The sequence below is a fragment of the Diorhabda carinulata genome, chromosome 8 (assembly GCF_026250575.1).
Source record: "Diorhabda carinulata isolate Delta chromosome 8, icDioCari1.1, whole genome shotgun sequence".
NCBI classification, from domain to species: domain Eukaryota; kingdom Metazoa; phylum Arthropoda; class Insecta; order Coleoptera; family Chrysomelidae; genus Diorhabda; species Diorhabda carinulata.
Window position 1 is genome coordinate 23,319,703 of NC_079467.1, and position 23,601 is coordinate 23,343,303.

At 32.4% G+C, this 23,601-nt stretch overlaps 2 protein-coding genes across 2 annotated transcripts; both read left to right on the top strand.

Moving 5' to 3' along the window:
* Positions 1 to 676: 676 nt before the first annotated feature.
* On the top strand, positions 677 to 10,292 carry LOC130897034 (lysosomal alpha-mannosidase-like). The gene is made up of 17 exons (XM_057805525.1): positions 677 to 867; positions 2,109 to 2,211; positions 2,482 to 2,563; positions 2,760 to 2,945; positions 3,330 to 3,535; positions 4,542 to 4,675; positions 6,159 to 6,292; positions 6,636 to 6,843; positions 6,915 to 7,129; positions 7,206 to 7,405; positions 7,458 to 7,660; positions 8,294 to 8,634; positions 8,693 to 8,969; positions 9,112 to 9,241; positions 9,579 to 9,685; positions 9,816 to 9,962; positions 10,091 to 10,292. Exons 1-17 carry the CDS (start codon positions 790 to 792, stop codon positions 10,244 to 10,246), a joined length of 2,907 nt encoding a protein of 968 aa, XP_057661508.1. The 5' UTR covers positions 677 to 789; the 3' UTR covers positions 10,247 to 10,292.
* A 628-nt stretch (positions 10,293 to 10,920) lies between these two features.
* On the top strand, positions 10,921 to 22,973 carry LOC130897035 (lysosomal alpha-mannosidase-like). Its single transcript, XM_057805526.1, has 16 exons — positions 10,921 to 11,200; positions 12,238 to 12,319; positions 12,372 to 12,557; positions 12,643 to 12,848; positions 13,049 to 13,185; positions 13,646 to 13,779; positions 13,849 to 14,068; positions 14,129 to 14,331; positions 16,057 to 16,241; positions 16,497 to 16,830; positions 19,211 to 19,393; positions 19,831 to 20,122; positions 20,824 to 20,941; positions 21,723 to 21,847; positions 22,096 to 22,245; positions 22,590 to 22,973. Exons 1-16 carry the CDS (start codon positions 11,008 to 11,010, stop codon positions 22,887 to 22,889), a joined length of 3,048 nt encoding a protein of 1,015 aa, XP_057661509.1. The 5' UTR covers positions 10,921 to 11,007; the 3' UTR covers positions 22,890 to 22,973.
* Positions 22,974 to 23,601: the final 628 nt, after the last annotated feature.

Here is a 23,601-nt window from a genome sequence, read left to right on the forward strand (position 1 = left end):
GTCTCTATATTATAAAAATAATCTCAATTATTAATCATTAGGAAATACCAGCTTATTTTTCAGGAAATTGCCAACAGATAATATCTTTGAATCATATCATTTATTTAGAAATAATTCCACTTTATACTGATCATATAATATAAAAAAATTACAACTCCTTTTAGGAAAAAGATATCGAAACAAATTACATACTGTTAGAAAGCCTGCACTTTAGCGATGTTTTTAAAAAATCAGGAGTTTCCTATCACCTTTACTTTTTTTTTAAACGCAACGCAAAATTGAAAATCTTTTTTAACTATTCTTTCGAGTTCGGCGGTTCACAAGTTAGTTTCTAGCAATTATTCGCGACCAGAATTAATTTTTATTATCCATGCCATTCACCAAGATTCTAATAAAGAAAAAAATTAGGGCCTAGCTACAAAAATGAAAAAGTTACAGGGGGTCAGAGGTACGAAAGTAACAAAATTTCTAAAAAACAAAAAATTTGGATTTTCTTATTGCTTGAATAGATAGAAAATGACCCCGCCTATGTTCAACGTTCTGCCAAACACCCTGTATGATATTGTAGGATGGTCTCAAAAGTACCTGGTTTCAATAGTTCTTTCAGCGATGATCAATAAGTTCGATAACTTCAATCAAATCAAAAATCTTTTCATTTGTTGGGAAACATTAGATAAAACACTTATGTTCAAAGTAAAAAATAAAATTCTAGTATTGATAGCTTATCTTATATTATTAGTAGGTACTTAACTGTTTATTTTAAAGTCTATACCTATCACATTCACAATAATGAAGCAAACAATTATCATCATATCGACAATTTTATTTTTCAATATTTCGACTGTTTTTTCTACTTGTGCTCTGAAGGTAAGATATTCAAAGTCCTAAAATATGATGATATTTTCATAATTTTTATTTTTTAATTTAGTTTTACATTTGCTAGCAAAAAGATTGCCAATCTAGTCAATAGTTAGTTGCACTTGGTTATGCTAAGTAACTATTTTAACAGAAATATTTCTAAAATAATTTAATGTAACTCGATTCATTATTATTTGTTTAGAAAAAGTTTTCCTCCAAAAATCTACCAATAACTAATTGCATAATGAAAAACTTGTTATGGGCACTAGTCTTATGGCCGAGGACGGTGAAAAGGTACTACAATACCCTAAGACTAGCACCCATAACTGGTAACCCCAAAGCGAAGACAGAATGATATCGATCTGTCTATCCTCCGAGGCTCCAACTCGGTTCTGCGCATTCTCAAGCATGCGTAGTACAGATAAAGCGTCTCGAACGAAAGAGAAAATGAATATATCGTCGGAATCTTAATAGTGGGACTTAATATCGTGCAACCGGACCTCTTCTTATGTTTTATTGATTACGAAAAGGCTTTCGTAAGACACGATAAGCTGATGGACTGCCTTTACAGGAAGGGTCTTTGTCAGAGCGTTGGATGAAGATAGTGAACAGCATATGCAAGCCCTCTTAGATCGCATAAAAATTATAGGAGAAGATTATGGCCTTAACATCAACATCAACCAACACCGTGATTGTCTCCAAGACATTCAACCATCCTCCCATATTCTCCATAACGTAAATGGTGGCATTATCGAGAAATTTAAATATCCCCTTTGCTCTAAACGGATGCTTGGACCTTTAAGGTGAACTCGCTAAGGCGCTTAGAGAATTTAGAAATGTGGATCCTTCGAAGGATGTTGAAAAGAATAGGTACCTCATTTCTGGAACACATATACAGAAATAACTTTTGCACCTTATGGTCGAAGGGAAAATCGAGGGAAAACGTGCTCCTGGCAGACGACAGGCTTCATGGCTAGAGAATATTCGCGAGTAGACCGGTTAGACTCTCGATGACTTTGCTGGGGTTATCGCCAACCTTCGTTTGAAAGGGGCACCCAAAGAAAAAGAGTTGATGAGTCGAAATGGCGATATTTTCACCTTTTTCTTATCATTGAATCATAGCGCATAATAGCTGTTACCAAATCTAACAATGTTATCTAGTTCAGTTTAATTATCCTCAATCTGACACTTGATTCAATTTGATTATATGGAGATTTGGAAAAAATTATTATCAATGAAAAAACTTTTAGGCATGTCAAAATGTAGATCCAAAAAAAATCAATGTTCATCTAATTCCTCATTCCCATGATGACGTAGGATGGTTAAAAACTGTTGAGGATTATTTTTATGGTGGTAAGTAATCATAGATAACTTCAATACTTATTACTGAGAAAACCGCTTTAATTTCATGGGATGATAATCTGTAAATTTCTATTTATTTTTATAATTTTATTTATAGCGTGTACACCGTTTACACTGCCACTACACAAACATAATTACACGCGTTTCGATAACCAAGTTTCGTCCTCAGAGACACAAGCTAATCCAATTTAGTTATAATTTAATCGTGTGTAAGTTTTATTAATCTTTAAGAAAGTCAATCATGTTAAAATATTTTCCTAGAACACAACGATATCCAAAATATTGGGGTGCAATATGTATTGGATTCTATTTTGCAAGCACTAGATCAAGATGCTAGTCGCAGGTAAGTTCTCTCAATATTATATATCAGGAACCGTATAATAAAGTTGCCATAGTCCAAGAATTGTCTAAGAGAAGCTTTCTTGCTTTGCTATTTGCGTGTATGAAGTTGTTTTTCATCTAAATACGTTTAACAACGAAATTTTATATAATTTTTTCCAAAGTTTTTTGTTATTAAATAGAAAGATATTTTATTTCAGATATATCCAAGTTGAAACGGCATATTTTTGGAAATGGTGGAAATTACAGTCTGATGATAAAAGACAACGATTTAAGAATTTTGTTGAAAATGGAAGAATCGAAATGATAGGTGGAGGGTGGTCAATGAACGACGAAGCTTGTACTAGCTATCAATCGATTATTAACCAGTTTACGTGGGGTCTCAGGTAATCGGAGATATCGTAGTTAACGAATAGCGTTATTTTTTCCGAGCTAATACTAAATGATAGTAAATTAAGATCGTATACTGGATAAAAAACGAGGCAACGAGTTGTTTAGAATTACATAAAATCACACTAGGCTCTAAGTGAGTCCGAAGAAAAGAAGGAGGGATTGAAAAGCAACAAAAAAGGAATAGAAAATCTTACCAATAGCAGCGGCCAACACTTCAATAATTAAGTGATCTAATGAAATAATAAAACTTGTACTACAATTTTTAGGGCATACTTTTCTTTATTCGAAAATTTAGAATTTTTATTTGTCAAAAATTGTGGCATTGATTATTTTCCGAGTATTTGGTCTTAGATAATAATTAAATCCACAAATTCCAGAATATTGAATGACACATTGGGAGAGTGTGGGCGTCCTAAGATCGGTTGGCAAATAGATCCATTCGGACACAGTAGAGAACAGGCATCTATTTTCAAACAGATGGGTTACGATGCCGTTTTCTTCACTCGATTAAGTACGGACGAGAGGAATGCAAGAAAACTAACAAAAGATTTGGAATTCATGTGGAACAGCAACGATAACTTTGGTAAATAGATAAAATTAAATACGTTCTTATATTACAGAGTAATGACAGCATTACATAATGGTTGTAAATAAATTTTCGATAGGAATACAAAGAATTTTCGTCTATTTTCTATAAGAACAGTCACGTGCAATTTATAAAGTGAGAATATATTATTTTCTCCAAAACCTAAGTGAAATTTGAAAGCAATTACCGAAAATATCCAGACACTTCATACATATGTACTTCATAAGTAATTTTTCTGCAGTATTGGCAAAGTATTTGCTCAGCATTTCTTCAACTTTCTATTTTTAAAACAGAACTGGATTTTACTGGATGAAGCCGTGCCATGGCAGTTTCCCTACTTTCACACACTCTTCTAAGAGTTAAATTACTGGCACCTAGTCGCGTATATGAAGAGCCCACTTAAATTCGTCTCTTTGCTTATGACGAGATAAAAGGAAACTGCTTGAAACGAACTAGAGTTTTGAAATTATTTCAGGCTGTATAGCCTACTTCGAATAGTGTCGCACACAAAAAGTATATCGATAGATTGTTGGATAATTTCGACATTTGATGAATGTAAAGTACTCAGCCACGTTGTTAAGTATCTCTTTGGTCCAAGTCTATCATTGACACGCTTCATACCCTAACCAAAATATGCTGAGTCGATCCATGAGAGCAATTCCAGCAAATTCATTGCTCAGTCAAAAGAAACGCATTGTAAAAAAATTGCTGACAAGCACAAAATAATTGGGATATGGCGCTCAAACTTCACGTAAAGATAAAAAAAGTTGAATCAATTTAAGAAAAAAGAAATGTTATCGATTCCATTGAGTCAAAAATTTTATATATTGAATACGTTGACTGTAGTTCTAACCAGAAGGATCCGCGTTTTAGAAAAAAAAAAAAAAAAATACTTTTTCACTTAATCGACTATGAATATTATTTTTGTTCATATTTCGGAAAATATTTATATAACATATATGTGAATAATCTAGGAAATTGCAGTTTTATTTCACTTTTTCAGAAAATAGTGAAATTTTCACTAGTATTATGGATAGTTACTATGCTCCGAATGATTTTTGTTGGGATTATCTGCAATGCTCTTCAGATGCAATAAATGATGATCCAGATAGCTTCGACTACAATTTGGATAAAAAGGTAATAGTATCAAACTGTGAAAACAGCTGGAATATACTCAATAGTTTTCTCTATTTTTGATTGGCTTCTAGACAAAATTACTTTTTAAAAAGGGGCAAATTTACCTACATTTCGACATGTTTCTTTTGAAGTTGAGCCTTGGAACTGATTACAAAAATTAGTAACTTGTTGACATATGAATTACTCGTATATGAAAATGAAAATGAAATGTAAAAGGAAGTCAAATGAATCGCTACATACGGAGAGAATCAACCACGAAACAAAAATGTATCTAAAGGACAAAAGTCTCGAGAGAAACAAACAATACGAATTCACTCAGAAAATTGACTGGATAAATGTGTCTGTAAAAGGAATTCGGGATTTGACATAAGTGGAAAAAATGATTATAGATACAAGGGCATGTCGTAATAGTATGTTTTTAATATGATTAACTGGAAGACATATTTGAGATCTGTTCATACTGTATTGCGATAGTAGTTCCATTTTTGTAAGTCTAGGTTTATAATGCACATACTCTTACTCATAAAATATGATCAGCCTCGACGAAAGTCTCAAGGTACAGCGGAAACTCGATTAACCAGATTAATTGTTGTCGAAAGTCCGGATAATCGAATGACGTATGACGAATAGCGGGTTTTGTGAATTAAAATAAGTTTAATAATAAGTATAATTTGGTTTAAAATATTTGGTAATTGGCATTTGACGTAAGCTACTTTTTCTCTTAATTGCTGTTGTATCACGAATTCGTTTCAGCTGAAGTTTGAACTTTGTTTGTTTTTCAAAACATTTGAGAGCTGTTTCCAGAGCTCGAATTTCTTCATCATGAGATGGTCCTACATCATTTTCCACGTCTATATTTTCTTCTGTTTCATCTTCATTTATTAGCAATATGTTTGAACCAACCGTAATGCTTTTTCACAGAGTAAAGGGCCGGAAATCGGTTGCCCAGTTGATAGTTTTTCTAAAAACCAACAATACAAAGCGTCTTCTAAAAGTTCGTTTTTCGGTTTTTTCATCGTTTTCCGATGTTTACTCCGATCTTCGCTATCTAATTTGCAGGTATGCAACAAAATTGAATCGGTATTCTTCCTAATCATCACTTATCGCTGATGTACCTACACCATACTCATCAGCTAACTTACGACCGGTTTCCCATTTTTTTAATGAATCAATAATATTTATTTTGTCTTTAAGCGATAACACGCTTTGACATTTTCAAATATTTAGACGCGACACGCACATCAGCTTCGGGCAGCGATCCCGAGAGGGGCGCGGGCTGGCTAATACCAGTTCCGACTCGTTCGTGCTTGCATAAATTCGACTTTTAGTACATATGTTGAAGATTTTGTAACTTGGCTCGATAATTTACTTTAATAATTTACTCTGAAACATTCATTATTTGAAAATTTTACGATATTTGTAGAATGAAATTTTTCCTCGCTATTAGAGGACTGGAATAAGTTTATGAAAATACCTTTTTTAGGTAGAGGAGTTTTCAGAAAAAATTCTCAATTATTCCTCTTATTTCCGAACAAATAATATTCTTTTTGCCATGGGAGGCGATTTTCAATATCAAGCAGCTGAAATCAACTATCTAAATATGGATAAACTGATAAAGTAAAGTATTTTTTTTTTGTCATCTATATTTGTTAATTAAACATTTATCTCTTCAATTTCTTATTTCTAAGACCTTTTGATATATTAATGCATCTAAATGTTCTTGATTTTAGGTCTCTTCTATTTCAAAATCAGTTTTTTTTTTAAAGTTTGTAAAAGAAAGATAAAATTTGACGTTTCGACTTTTCTTTAAGTCAAAATTTTGATTTAAAGTTCAATTTATCAGACAGTGATTGAACTGTGACGCAATGTACCTGTTAAAACAGACTTTTAGACAATATTTTTCGATATATTTATTTGGAGAGAAGCTGAGAATATAAATATATATGCTTTTAATTTTTAGAGGTTTCAAAAATAATGAAAATTACAATGTATTCTATTCAACTCCGTCTTGTTACGTTCAAGCAGTAAAATCGCAAAAGCCATCTCTGACCAGCAGTTCTGAAGATTTCTTTCCGTATAACGAAAATAACCACACCTACTGGGCTGGTTATTTTACATCCAGATCAACTTTGAAACGTTTCGAAAGAATAGGAAATAATATATTGCAAGTAAGTGACAAACAACAAACTTTTTCAAATTTGATTCAATGGTTGATAATTTGTTGTTCTCATTGTTTAAGGCTGCTCAACAATTAAATGCTTTTGCTAAGATGAGTAATATCATTACTGGAGAAAAAGCAGAAAACAATTTAAGAAGTCTACGAGAAACTGTTGGTACTATGCAACATCACGATGCAATTACTGGTACGGAAAAAGAAAGAGTAGCGAAAGATTATGCTCGGATATTGACAGATGGTATACACCAAACTGAATTAAGTATTGGTAACATTTTGAGGTAGGAACATCACCCTGTAAAGTTGAAAACAAAAAGGTGTCAAAATAAAGTAGATGTAATATGGTCTTATTTGTAGCAACCTATTGAAAATAAATGATTCTTCTGATACTATCAATTTACCGTTCTCTACCTGCCTTTTAACAAATATAAGCGTTTGTGATAACTCGATGAAAGATAAAGTGTTGATAGCAATTTACAATCCGTTACCCAAAGATGTATATTACAACTTAAGACTACCAGTTCAAAATGCAAATTACAATTTTACCGGTGTAGATGGTGAGTGTGATAAATTTAGTTTAGTTTGGTATCATCAACTATATTTTTCCAGGTGATGTGTCATTTGAATTGGTTGATCATATGAAGTACCCTCTCGAATCACCATATCGATCGAGTGATGTAGAATTAGTAGCTACTGATCAAATTCCCCCTATGGGTATGAAACTTTATTATCTCCAGAAATTAGATGATACTCCCTCTGCTATTAAACATGTACTCCAAACAGGATTTGATCCTATAAAATTAGAAAAACAGGTAAAAAACTTTGTAACAAATGTAAACTGAAATTAGTAAGCTACATTATTAGTAGATAAAAGCATTTGAATTGACGGGGAAAATAGGGTAAGTTTATTGTCGAAAAATTCTGAATTAATGACTCCACATTGCAGAACACAATACTTCGTTGCCTTCGTTGGCAACTATAATAGTAACAATATAAGTGATAGTACAAGTGACTTCGACTTATTACTTCACAATAAAAATTTTATATTCTTCAAATATCAATAATAAGAATGATGCTTTTAATGTTGATTAATTTCATTCAACTATTATTTATAAAAATCTGTTAGATATTACAAATTTCATCGACGAATATATCAAGATAAAATGCGAATGCGTTTTGTCTTCGAATGTACAGAGAATGTAACGTTTACACTGGGAAATCTATGTACATATCTCAAAAAACCTTTTGTCCTATCTACTCATCTTCTTATAAACACACGGTTCTTCAAATTATATTAATCCTTTCCCACCCCTCTTCTGTGTTTTTTCCTCTGTAGATTCTCCTCTTAGTAACTTCATTGGTCTAACAACTATCCTCATGAGCCTTCAAGCCACATGCGTGTATTGCGTCTTTCCAAACTAAATATGCTTGAAACGTTATTTTAGAACTCGAAACTAACATTCGATCCAAAAACACGGAAGCAATACATATCCGTAAACAAAAAAAGTGCAGAAATTAATCAAAAATATATGTATTATAACAGTCATAATGGAACGGCCGACAATATTACGTCTGGTGCATATGTATTCAGACCGATGACTGAATCAGAAGCACAAAACGCTGAAGACGACAATCGCAGCGTCTACTATCTTGATAGCTCACGAAATTCCGAAATTATAGAGAAAATTAATGAATATATTATTCAGACTATTAGATTAAGGAGTGAGGGTGATTTAGATTACGTCGAGTACGATTGGATGATTGGACCGCTCGACAATAAAACTGTGTAAGTTTTCTTTTAGATCGGTAACAGCAATTGATATCAATACCCCTTATTTTTTCAGTGATACAGTTAACGGAATAGGCAAAGAAGTAATAGTGCGATATAGCTTAGGATCTGAATATATAAACGACGACGTTTTTTACACTGATTCTAATAGTCGACAATTGATCAAAAGATTCAGAAATAACATTAAGTATAATGATACATCTAAAGAGGCGGTCGCTTCAAATTATTATCCGGTGACATCAATAATTGCTCTAAATGGAACTGGATTATCTTTGGTAATAGATAGATCACAAGGTGGTACAAGTTTAAAATCAAATGAAATTGAGCTTATGGTGAGTATTATTACTCAATTTTTTTACTCAAAGATATGAATAAACTGAAAAACGTTATCAAAGCTTTCCTTAAGCTATAAAAACGTCAAAACAACTGAATTCGGTAGTATTGTAAATAATTAATAAACATTTCTATTCACAGCTTCATCGAAGAACTTTAAAAGATGATCACAAAGGCGTTGATGAGTCTCTTGAAGAAATGGAGTTCGGCAACTATATAGTCACGCGAGGACAACATTATTTAATTGCGTCAACTTCGAATAAAAAATATCGTAAGTATTTAGGCACAATTTTACAAGTGAAGTTTGAACCTCAAACGTCCGTTTTATAAATGATGTTTACTGACTTCGGTTTAAACTTACCGGCGGTCTAGGGGTAATTTGAACTTCAGTTTAACATGAAAAAGTCGAGAAAGGTAATATGCCCAAGAAAAGGCCAAGAAATCGTAGGACTGTCGCTGATATTTCGTGAATTATGCCATCTGTTGTGTGTAAATAACAAATGAGAATTTAAAATTTGAATATTTGATTAATAGTTGCATATTCCTTAATTCATTATATCAGAAAAAGTAAAGCTTATATTTTTTATTTGTAATTTTATGCTTTTCAGAAAGACTTCTTGCATTGAATAAATTAACTCAACCATGGGTGCTAGTTGCTGATGCTACGGCTGACGATATGAAACTAGAAAATCTAAAGAGTAATATCCATTTCAAGGTGTGTACCAAACATTCCCTGTTTTCTCATTTTCTACCCTTTATTTGATAATTCCATTAAATATTACTTGTAACATCATCTATCCAAAAAGTTTTTACACAAAAATCTAGATTCTACTTGAATTTTTTAGTGGTCTAGAATGAACGGCCTACCACTTAATCTCAATGTTTTAAATTTCGAGCCATGGAAAGATGATACATTTTTATTGAGAATTGAACATATTTTTGAAAAAGACGAAGACGAAGAACTGTCTAAACCAGCTACATTACAACTAAAGGTAACGTTGATATCGACGAATAGTATAGAAGAATGTTATTTTCTCGTTGCATGCAGCAAAACATGAAATTTATTAATTCAAATTTCTATCACAAATTTGTCGCGAATAATCTTTTTCTTGTGTTGCAGTCTTTATTTTCGCCGTATGTCATTTCCTCTATCCAGGAACTTAATCTTGGAGCAAACGCATTTATAGACGCTGATATTGAAGAAAATAATTATAAAATCACTTTACAGCCAATGGAAATCAGGACTTTTTTGGTTACCTTCGAATATTTCCTCTAATATGATTATGATTAATAAATAAAAAAAAATTCATTTTGAAATCAAAGTTTTTTTTAATTGTGTAAGTCGACCATCAAACACTCAACACAAACGCCTCCTATCAAGTTAAAAACCAAAAAATAATATCAAAAAAGTGAAGTTATTCTCAACTTTTCAAAGAAAAAACGGTTAAACAAAGATCAAAGATAAAAATATTTGATAAACCACACGTAAAACGATGAATTCATAAAGACCAGAGCACGCGTAGAATTTTTTCTTGAGATAAGTAGCCCCAGAAGTGCTAAAATAAAGGAATTATCACAATGAGTGACCATTTCTTGTTTCTGATTTGGAAGTACTTATCCTGCACACGGTTCCCTTCAATGGACACATTCTCCAAAATCTGGTTTAATGGACTTGATCCCGACCAAGATGTATTGAAGTTGGTTCTGTCTTCTTAAAAATGCCTCAATAGACTCGATGAAATATATTAGTATTTTCTATTGTAACATCGCTTTGACCAGAGAAGATCAGGAGGAGATCGTCGATCATTTCTATTTGCTAAGGTAAAATCGATTTCGAAATTTCATTGAATAAATTACGCAATCAAAACACTCAGCTATTTTATTAAAAAAAAAAAACACTTCAAGAAATTGAAAAACCACAATCTATTAATATAGATATCCATTATCTTTATTTGTATAAACAATTTTTTCAAATTAATGTTGAGTACTACTTTTAAATACAGTTAAGTAACGATTCAAGAAACTATATTTGAAATTATGGAGTTATCGATATTGTTACTGGGCTTTACAATTTCCTGGGCTGATTCAGCACCTACTAGTTATAATAATAATGCAGTGGGATGTTTGAAGTGCCATTCTGTTGTTGCTGATAAAATTAATGTTCATTTAATACCTCATTCCCATGACGACGTGGGATGGTTAAAGACGGCTGATCAATATTATTATGGCAGTAAGTATAGTATTTGATCCACATTCATTTTATAATTAAAATTATATGCACCTTGTATCAACTATTTATAATTCTAACGAATCCAGTTGAGGATTAATTTACTCATTCCAACACAAGTAACATTCCAGACACCGGAATTTCCAGTACCACAACACTTTGGAATATTTAGACGTACATCACTTCGATACGGTTCTTTTAGATCAATAATAACGCTTGTTTAACATTTTGGAACATTTCCAGATCAATCTAATAATTTTTGAAGCTCTTTATAACATTTTGAAACGCTTATAATAAACTGCACTCATTTCAGAATTTTCTGATCATTCTAGAACTTTCTCCAACCGATCATAATAAATTGTACTCATTTCGGAACTTGCCAGATCATTCAGGAGAAACTTTGTAGAACATCCTAAATCGATTATAATAGTTGAACACATTTTGTAACTTTCTAGACCAATTTTGAGATCTTTTTAGAGGTTCTCATGCGCTAAAAAGAGACACAAATAGATGTTTTCACATTTTTGCCACCCACAACCACCCTTACTATGACCTGGTGACAAAGGGGTATTTACCACCCTAACGGGAAGTCGATTTGGCTCAAATGGTCGTGGATTTGAGTATATATCTCAATAATTAAATGTTTAGCAGCTGTTTGTTCACGAATCGAAAAGTTTAGTGAAAAAAGTTGGGAGACAGTTTGTATTTTCAATGGAATTGAATTACGGCTTTGGAATATTCAAAAATGCTGCAGAAATATTTTGAGGGATCCACTTTATGTAAAGCAGCTTGAGGAAATGGTGCCCAAAAATTATCGTGTATTCATCCGAGAGACAGTAAAGACTATTAACATCTCTTAAGGATCAACTCAACATATTTTGGTTATGAAAGTGATACAGAAAATTTTTTTCGTTCAAATTTCGTTACTTAGGTAGATAAAGACAAATTTGGTTAGTACCAACACAAGTTTTATTTTTTTTTTAATGCATTTTAAATAAAATGTAGTTCAATAGAATTTTCACTCCATTCTTGTATTTTAGTGAATACTTCCACTCAACAAGCTGGTGTTCAATACATCATTACTTCAGTGTATGAAGCACTTTTAGAAGAAGAAGATAGAAGGTAAAGCCGGAAAATGATGTAACTGCATATCTCCATTATAAATATATTTTAGGTTCGTTCAAGTAGAAACGGAGTTTTTTTGGAGATGGTGGAACCATCAAAGTGATGAAGTGAAACTTAAATATAAGAATTTGGTCGACAATGGCCAAATAGAAATGGTTAACGGAGCTTGGTCGATGAACGATGAGGCTTGTTCGAATTATCAATCTACAATCGATCAATTCACGTGGGGTTTAAGGTGTGTTGGAAAAAAAAGAGAAGCTATGATAGCTTGTTCGAATATGAATACCAAACAGTTAATATATGCGTTTGGTCATTTTTAGAACGCTTGATGAGACTGTTGGTAAATGCGGTATACCTCGTATAGGTTGGCAAATTGATCCGTTCGGGCATAGCAGAGAGCAAGTTTCTCTATTAGCTCAGATGGGGTATGATGCAATTATGTTTGCTAGATTAGATCATGATGACAAAACACAAAGACAAAAAAGGAAAGCTCTTGACTTCGCTTGGCAAGGAAGTGCTAATTTAGGTGAGAATGCGTCAATTATGTCTCAAACTATAATTTGTCGAATTTTTTAAAATTAGCTAATGCATTGTTTGCTATTTACATTAACAGTAGAAAAGACAATACGCTTCCATTAGTACAGTCTTTTTTACAGCAATCGAAGTGTCGTTACACATCTTGGGAATTTTCACTAATTACAAATTATCAACTTTCCTTTTTCGTAGATGATTCCGTTCTTTTTGGAAGTGCTTTCGCGACAAGCTTGTATTTTCCCCCAGATGGATTTTGTTGGGACTACAAATGTACAGATGATACTATCGATGACGATCCGAAAAGTCCAGATTATAATATTTTGAGCAAGGTAAATAATTAGGCGAAAACTAACAAATGAAAATTTCCAAATTTGTAAAACGTTTTTCTCAATTTATTGAATGATTTTGAAACAAACAAATTTTAGGACTGACAATTCAGCAACTTTTGAGAGTAATTACAAGTCAAAAACTAATGTCAAAAACGTAAAGATAATACTATGAATATTATTTATGAAGGAACTAAAGGAAAAAATATGCCGCGCTCAATATTTCGAGAAAGAAACAACTATTCAAGGGGTTAAAGCTGTACTTTGCCCTGCGGTATATGTTATATACTATATTGACACCAATTAGGCGGAATTTCAAAGCTTGTCCACTGCTATTAGCTGTTCAATACGTTTAGTGACTTATTCATTCTTCTGGAAGTTGTTTTTCCTTTTTTTTTCATTCCAAAACGTTTCCCTTTTGCTAAAAAGCTCGCCTAACTAAAAATACTAATCTCAATTTCAGATTCAAAATTTCACCGCAATTATTAATAAGTATAAGGAGTATTTTCCCACGAATAATGTGATTATACCAATGGGAGGTGATTTTCAATATGAAGCAGCAAGTAAGAATTATATAAATATGGATCGTTTCATTAAGTGAGTAGTCGGAAAATTAAACAAGTTGAAAATAATTATAGAATAATAAATAATAGAACGGATTTTTAGAGCCTTTGCAAACCACACCGAACTTAATGTGATATATTCAACACCTTCATGTTATGTTGAAGCTGTGAACAATGCTATGAAAAACTCAAGCTCATTCCTCACTTTGAAAAAGGATGATTTCTTCCCATACAGTGATAGTAATCACTCTTTTTGGACTGGGTATTTTAGTTCCAGACCGAATTCCAAACGGTTCGAACGAATTGGACACAACGTTCTCCAGGTAAACCGACAATTTAATGTGTTGTAATCCGTATAACTCCATCGTAATGTTCAATTTCAGGTAGCTAAGCAGCTCTATGCTCAGGGTTCCTTTAGTGGTGAAAATTTCGATGAAAATTTGAAATTCCTGAAAGAAGCGATGGGTGTTATGCAGCATCATGATGCTATAACAGGAACTGAAAAGCAACAAGTTGCCAACGACTACGTCAGAAGACTTTCCAGAGGTATAGAACACGCTGAAAAGGATTTTGGAACTGTTCTAGGGTGAGCTGTAGTTTTCAACGTATATGTTTATGTTGATACGATTTGGTAAAAGATCTTTTATACCCAAGTTGTGGGACTAAACAAAGATCCATATTTGATTGATTGTCATCAACTTTTGGTTTGTTTTGTGTAGATCAGCATTTGGGAAAGATTATGAATTCATTAATAAAGCACCAAAAACAAATTGGTATTTATTGATAAGATAATATTACAATTGAATCTAAAAACATTTATAAAATATTAAGAAGTCGCCGTCTATGAATTGGAATTGGCGTTTTTGATTACAAGGTGACGTGAAATCATCATAAACCGACAAAGTGTGGTGAATACCTAGAAATATATCAATAACGTTACTAAGATTATGTTGAACAAATTTATATCGCTACTCAAACAGAAAATTAAGTTGAAAAATTAACTTTATAAACTTGTTTTTCCGACTTCCTGTTATACAAAAAAATCGATAGCTCTTTCAGCATTATCAGGAGTTGTATTATAATGATGGCAGTCCCGAGCAACCGATTTTCAATTTAATTGAGAGCTCCCAGTATAAAATTTGACGTACATTTTGAAAATCGCCTGATCCTCTCTGTGCAGCCGACGATTAATACCTCGGTCAAGAAGATGTTCGTTCGTTTCTCTTAAAATCTGCATACCAAACACAGTTACTCGCGAAGAGGGAAATTAGTCAAAACATGTCATCAAAGATTGATAATATTCCTCTAATTGTAGGCCTATTTTATAACCATAATATAGTGCAAAAGTCGGTAAAGTTGAGGACTTTAATATGCATCACGTACTGATCAAGATCTGTCGCTAATATAGACAAAAGTGCCACTACAAGAGGAGGTTGTTTTAAACTGCGAGGTTGCCGTGTGCTTAAAATTTTCCTACTTCTAAGTAATTCGTTTTGCAGGTAGAGCTTTTATTTGCTCATTGTATACTTAAGTGCTTTTCTTATTTCTTTAGTGTTATATTTTTAGCCTAAAGAATTTTCAAATTTAAGGGAAAATACGTTTTGTCCTCTGTAGGTAACTGTGGTTTTTGTCAAATTAACTATTTCCAATGTCTGCTTTATATGAAAATGAAAAAAGTATTTCTAATTTCATAGAAAAAATAAAAATTTTATTAGATTCAGATCGACTTATGATGAAACGAAAGTATATTAAAAAGCAACTTACGCTATCAGCCACGAAATATGGTTGCAACAGGTAACAAATTTAACAATTAATTTTGAGAATGCAAAAATTACTGAAATAAAACCTGTGGCAATATACGGGAAAATAATCATAACACAGTTAATGTAAAAACGTTTAGCTAATTTTTCTGATATTTATTAATAAATGAATACAAGAAAAAAAATGAATGTGGATGAAAAAATTTGAATAAAATAAAAATCAAATTAGCGCAGAAGTAGGGAAAGAAAAACTTGAAATATCATGGATATATGGTGATCTTGAATAAAAAAACAAAAACACATTTCGATATAATTCCAATGTGATGGAGTTAACGTAGATCTGACTGGAAATGGTCAACAAAAACTGACCTTTTGCTCTACCCACCGACGAAATAAATCTAAAAGTAATTAAGAGAAGCATTAATACTATTGATGTTGAATAGAAGAATGGAAGCTAAATCCAAGGACGTTACCTTTGTACGTTATAACGAATCACTCCACCTTTCATTTTCACACTATACTAGCCAACTTATACATTTCGTCTTTTCCAGAAATCTTCTCAACCTCACTATAAATATTAACTTGGAATCATGTCCGTTAACAAATATAAGCATTTGCAGCGTCTCGCAAAATTCAGAACAATTTATTGTAACAGTATACAATCCATTATCGTGGACAATAAACCATTACGTTCGTCTTCCTGTTGAAGAAGCTAATTACGAAATAAACCCCAAGGGTGAGTTTAAATTCAAATAATGCTCGAATCCACACTAGGAGCCGTATTAAAGAGATCCATGAATTATTCAAATGAAATATTCGTCTCATAGTTCTGCTTTTGTATCTTTTTTCTGAATATGAAGAACTTGCTAGCACGTGTCTGATTAGCTGAATTGGCAGGAATGTATTCCTCACTTCCGAATGTAGATAATATATTGTTTCTTTTTATATATGGAATAATATTCGAAAAGTACTATTGTAGAACTGTTTTTAGGTACTCTTTATGATTTAATTCCAACAATTAGTGATTTTTCTTACGTGGACGAACAGTTAGGAAGACCGAGTGAATTTGAGTTGGTTTTCGCTGCTACTGATATACCACCAATGGGTTTCAAGTTATACCATATTAAAAAATCACCTAAAAGCGAGGTTACATCTGCGCCAACAGGAGATAGCGCCGCCTTTAAACTATCTAACAACACTCATCTTTTGAAGTCGATTACTTTAGGCGGTAAGACTTTAGGCATCTCGCAAACTTTTGGATATTATTCGAGCGAAACAGGAGAACGCGATAAAACGGGAGTCGCCTCTGGAGCTTATATTTTCAGGTAAAACTCCACTTCGAATCACTAAAAATTATATTTCCAAGTATGAATATATGTACGTAATGATCCAAATGTTCTTTGTTTTAGGTCTCTTATGTTTTAAAATTAGTTTTACTTTGGATAAAAGATAAATTTTGATGTTTCGACTTTTCTTTATCAAAATATGATATTATTGACACTGACAATTTGCTTATTTATATTGATCTATAGATCACCTTCATCGTGAATATCAAAATAAGGATAAAATCAACTTGGAACTTTGTTCTAATAAGAAAAATCAATTTTTCCTCGGTCCCTACATCTCAAATATATAGTAGTAATCAATTAGACTATTTGTAGTTTTATTAGAATTTACAAAGTAGATTTATAAATATTATATATTAAAAAAATTGATGATTTCCATTTCGACTCCGTTCAGGCGTTCTACCCAACCGATTTGCTTAATTTTTTTTTTCAATGAAAGGTATTGATGCACAGATCAGCCATCAACTATCGGATTTCATCTAATTTTCATCATTCTCAAGTTATACTCAAATGCGATTTCCCCTTGTACATTACTTATGGGAATTTTTCACATACACACGTTCTATCCTCAATATCTCAGGTTCTATTCAAGATAGAAACTTCGTTTTGGTTTGAGAACACTCGCTGAAAAACCTTCTTTCTTTTGAGTTATTGAACACTTAAATCGGTTGAGTTGGAGAGGAGCTAGGCGCGGACATTCAATGCGGAGTTATGGATTTTTGTAGGTTTTTGGCAATTTTTCTACATTCAAAGATCTATATCTCAGGTTCTAACATAGCTACATAATTCGTTTTGGTTTAAGAACACTCGCTGAAACACCTTCTTTTTTTTGAGTTTTTGAGCACTTAAATCGGTTGAATTGGAGAGGAGCTAGGCGCGGACATTCAATGCAGAGTTATGGATTTTTGTAGGTTTTTGGCAATTTTTCTACATTCAAAGATCTATATCTCAGGTTCTAATATAGCTACAGACTTCGTTTTAGTTTAAGAATACTCGCTGAAACACCTTCTTTTTTTTGAGTTTTTGAGCACTTAAATCGGTTGAATTGGAGAGGAGCTAGGCGCGGACATTCAATGCAGAGTTATGGATTTTTGTACGTTTTTGGCAATTTTTCTACATTCAAAGATCTATATCTCAGGTTCTAATATAGCTACATAATTCGTTTTGGTTTAAGAACACTCGCTGAAGCACCTTCTTTCTTTTGAGTTTTTGAACACTTAAATCGGTTGAGTTGGAGAGGAGCTAGGCGTGGACATTCAATGTGGAGTTATGGATTTTTGTAGGTTTTTGGCAATTTTTCTACATTCAAAGATATATATCTCAGGTTCTAATATAGCTACAGACTTCGTTTTAGTTTAAGAATACTCGCTGAAACACCTTCTTTCTTTTGAGTTTTTAAACACTTAAATCGGTTGAGTTGGAGAGGAGCTAGGCGCGGACATTCAATGCGGAGTTATGGATTTTTGTAGGTTTTTGGCAATTTTTCTACATTCAAAGATCTAATATAGCTACAGAGTTCGTTCTTTTCTGTTATAATGATTTCTGATACTTATTTAATGGATTCGATGCGAGTGAAGCCGCTGGTAAAAGCTAGTTTTACTTAAATTATTTAGATCTTTTTTATCAATTTAACTTTTTCGTTCTTATGAATGTGAACCATTTCTAAAAATTTCCTTTTTCGTGTATTAAATTCCATTTCAAGAATTTTTGAATGTTTATAATTGAATTTATGTTTTTTTTATCGTATTGATGACCTTTTAGACTATTTTCTAAATACTGAGATGTTTGCCCTATGTAGACAGCGTCACAATTAGTACAAGGCACTTGATATATAATATTACTTATTTTGTTAATCTTTCTTTCAAAATCTTTCAGAAGTTATAAAAAAAACTAATTTTAAAACAAAAGAGATCTAAAGTCAAGAACATTTAGATGCAATAATATATCAAAAGGTCTAAGAATTAAGAAATTGCAGAAATTTATTATGTAATGTATATAATTAATATTTCTTAAATATTTGTGGAGTTTCAAATTATCACACATTTGATTGAATACGTAGAAATATGTTTCTATCGGTGTTTTCACATTCTGTATCCATCCTGAGGACCAGTTTCCGAAATGGTCTTCAGTGTCTTCGTAGCGTTATCTCCAATCGTTTTTTGTCATAATTATAAGACTGACTAAGTGATACAACTTGGTGTCTTGTTAAAAGTTGAATTCCAAGAATGGGAAAAAATATTTTCTATCTATTTCCTTGTAGTTTCCTTTCCGCCTACGAAGCCTAATATAATAGACCAGACTCACTATAATGTCTATAATATCGAGCATCTCATTAATATTTCAAAATACTTATTTTCAGACCAACAGCTGAAGGATCTAGAATATTAGAGAGCGTCAAACTTCTGCGCAAATTTGCAGGAAACGTCGTAGACGAGGTTCAACAAAAATGGACCACCGACATAGTTGACATTTACCAGACAATAAGGTGGTACAAGAAAGAAAATTATATTGAATTAGATTGGATAGTTGGTAATATAGACATGTGAGTATTATACAGTCAGGAATCTTCATTAATAGCGCTACGGACATGAAAGTTTGAACAAATAAATTGCTTCTAAATTAATAGGGATGAGTTCTCAGTTTTCTCTTGATTATCTCTATTTTTCGTTCAATACAGGCCAATGATCGTAATCTTTATTGAGTGGGAATATCCATCATTGTCAATCAATAATAAAATTGAATGTTCTTCAAGGAATTCAAAACGACAAACCTCTAGACTATGTACAATGATTAAAGTTTCACCTTCAAAATTTCGCACCAGTAGTGATTCGAACGATCATGATTATCTCAAAGTTTTTTCAATAAAAAACTAACACAGAATAAGCACTACCCGTTTAGATAACAATTTTCGGTATGAATATTTGATATATATGTGATTCCAGATCATTTTTATTTATAAATTATGTTTATTTGTTGAAGAGTGAAGTATCCAGGAGGTAAAGAAATCATTTCCAAATTCACAATAACCGACGATTTCGACAACAAACATACATTTTACACAGATTCGAACGGTAGAGAAATGATTCGAAGAGTTAAAAACAAAAGACCAGATTATTCGTATAATTCTTCCTTTGAACCGATATCTAGTAACTACTATCCGGTAACATCAAGAATTGTTATTAAAGATGAAGAAAAAGACATTGAAGTTGCTGTACTTACTGACAGATCTCAGGGTGGATCCAGTTTGGAGCCGTATGAAATGGAATTGATGGTTAGTTGATAGTTAAGTTCCATACTGTATTTATAGACAAGATATTTGATATTATTCTAGCTTTCCATTTGGTTTCCACATCCTTTGTGAAACACGGATGACTATCACCAACCGAGATAAAAATTCCAATGACTCATGTCGCTCTAAAAGGGCCCGAACTTGTAGATAAACTCTTCGATTAGTAATACGATAAGAGCCCGGTCCAAGGGACTGAAATATGAGCTCCATAAATTACAAGTAGTAATGGAACGTTTGAGCCAATAGTTTTCTTCTCCTTTATCACAACTCGCCGCGCCTCAAACGGATACTTGTTATCTAAAAGTCTTTCTGTCTCTTACATGTGCGGCACCTGGCTATTGCAGACGCCGTGAACGATTTTCTCTTGTGATTTTTATTGTTCTCGTTTTCGAGCAAGGAACGAAATATGGTTTCATCAAACATCACTTTTACTACACAACTATAAAATCTTGGAAACTACAAGTTTGCGTTCTATGATTTTGCCGGTAGTTGAACCGGTATATCAGCGGTGGTGGATGAAGGCATTGTGGACATTCAGTGGAACGTACTTAGGACCGTCGCAAACATGGTCATCTCTCTATTTTTTTTTTTTTAATCTATAAGTTTATAATAATATAATTGTTCTAGACCAATCAATTAGTTAATTAACCAATTATCATGCCTATTAATGATTCATGTTGTAGGTACACAGAAGAATATTGAATGATGATCATAAGGGAGTCGAAGAAAGTTTGAATGAAACAGAATTTGGTGGAGGAATTTACGTCAGAGGTTCTCATTATCTTTTTGTTGGCAATAAAGGTATGGTTCATAATGGATTATTCGATAATCTAGATTGTGCACTAGGGCGCGCAACAACAAATAAAATGGGAAAAAATAGTTTTTCTCTGAAATTACTATGCCTAATAAATATGATTTAGGGTAACGCAGAAAAACAAACATCAAATTAATGTCTGTTGCTTTATTTACCCGATTTATCACCTAACAACTTTTTCTTTCCCTCCACCGTCAAACCAAGTATCCGCGGACAACGATTTTTACCACCTCAAGAAGCTGTTGATGACTTTCGAAACCATGTTTCTTTGATATTTACTCCAGAGTGGAGAAGTTTCCAGAAATACGACTATTTCGAAATATTTTGTCGTTTCTATTTGTAAAAACTTAACAGATGATAATAAAATTTTGATCATCTCTAGACTAGCCTTGAAATGCATTTTAATTTTGGCAAATCTGTGATATATTGAATTTTTTCAATAAATGTTTGTCTCATCTCCGTCACTTTATTGAAGCGTTGGAGGAAATTTACTCCAATATATCTTAATTAAGCAAATTTTAAACGAAATTTATTTTCTAAAATTTAAATAATTGTTTTTTCATATTAAAATATTCTTTCCTTCTCTTGGCCACATTCATATAGTCGTCAGTTTAGAGGTTTCGGAAATACAGCGTTTTTTTTACAACTGGGTATTTAATAATCAATTACTTTGAAGATTGAAATCAGTTATTTCATGGTAGAAACAAAAACCATTGGTAATAAATGTATATTTTACTCGATTTTCCTAAAAACGAAACGATTTTACAGACACATCTGCAGCTCAAGAACGTATATTAGCACACAAAAAATTGCTGCAGCCTTGGGTTGGACTCGCGGCAACAAATTTGACGTACGATGATCTCGAAAATACTCAACCTAATAAAAATTTGCAGGTAACTATCAATAAATGAACATCTATAATTTTTAAAAGAAGATAACAAAAAAATAGTATCAATTTCATTTCTTTGTCAATTGTACTTAGTTCACATGTTCCTTATTTTTGATTATGGATAAATTATTACATATGAAATGACTAATTTGCACTCCAAATCAAGGTCTAAAAAAGATCAAAACATAGAAAAATGAAATTAAAATTAAACCATTCTCATTATTGCAATTACAAATACATATAATTTTGCAGTACCAAGCCCTAAAAGAACCTCTACCTGATAATGTGAATATCTTAACATTCGAACCTTGGACCGATGGTAAATATCTTTTAAGACTGGAACACATTATGGAGAAAAACGATGATAAAACCAAATCTAAATCTGTTACAGTGGATATAGCAGTAAGTTGATTTGATAACAAGTATTACTGTCTGACACGCGTATCGCTATCAAGTTAATGCCTTCCAAGACCATCAGGATGTTTGATATTTAATTTCTATTTAGTAAACACTCTTCTATTGAATATATTTTTTAACAATTCTATATTATTTTATTGCATTTTTGTATCCTACCACGTTTAAAATGATCTAAGTGCTCCTTAAACTGAATATCAACAGACCTCCTAGTTTGTCCATCGTTACTACAACTCATTTCGTTTGTATTTATAATGCCAAATCTATTGTTAATATTTAAATTAAAGTCCATGTTTGCATCCCCAAATTATTAAAAACTTTTTCATTTCTAGAATGCTTTTAAATACTTTAGCATTGTTGAAATGGAGGAAATGACGCTAGGAGCCAACCAGTTACTATCCGAATTTAATAAAAGAGAGAAATATATTTGGAAAACTAACAAAGGTACTTTCACTAAGGATACAAAAGAACAAAAGAACGAAGATAAATTTGGTCCTGTACGTTTAGAACCGATGCAAATTAGGACGTTTGTAGTGAAACTTGGACCAGCTCAACTGCATGGTAATGGGATAGTAATTCAACCAACTACAATCATAATTTGTTTATTTATCATTTTGACGAATTTATTTTAAAGTTATTCAGTATTATGCTTTTGTAGTATAAAGTAATTGTAGACATATGTTTTAGAAATGTTTCTAATAAAATTTAATACAAAATACTGTGTTCTTTAATATATCTGAAAAATTGTAAATAGAAACCCTCCACTATATACTTGCTAGCAATCCGCAGCCCTTAAAACTTGTTGAAGTGAGTAGTTACATCCACTCAAAAACTCATTTTATCTTTGACTTTATTCAGAAAAGCAGATTTTTTCTGGTAGAGTTATGGTTAATTATTTCAAGTTCTTCATTCTGTAATAAGCATCCCGCCTCAGCTTCGCTGTCCTGCAGGAACACAAAGAAGACTAAATATATGACCAAGGCACAGCACCTAGCATTTTACTATGAGATGTAATCGCAAGTATGACTCGTCGTCAAAACCCAGCATCAACTATTTTAAGACCTTGATCACCTTGATCCTCTTTAGGACCACAACCTTTCATAGGTTTCTCAAAAAACCATTAAGTCATGGTTATAAAGAAGTAGGAAAACAGAAACGTAGAGTAATACTCCAGGTCTAAAAAAAATCGACAAGATTTCTTTTTTATTCTACCAACTGGTCCCAAAAAGAATTTAAGTTGATGGGAAAACGGTCTGAACTTTCACAGCATTGTATTCAGGTTGTAAAAGTGCTGGAGGTTGAATAGATTCTACTACAGTTTTGGATATTTTCATTTTGTTAGCT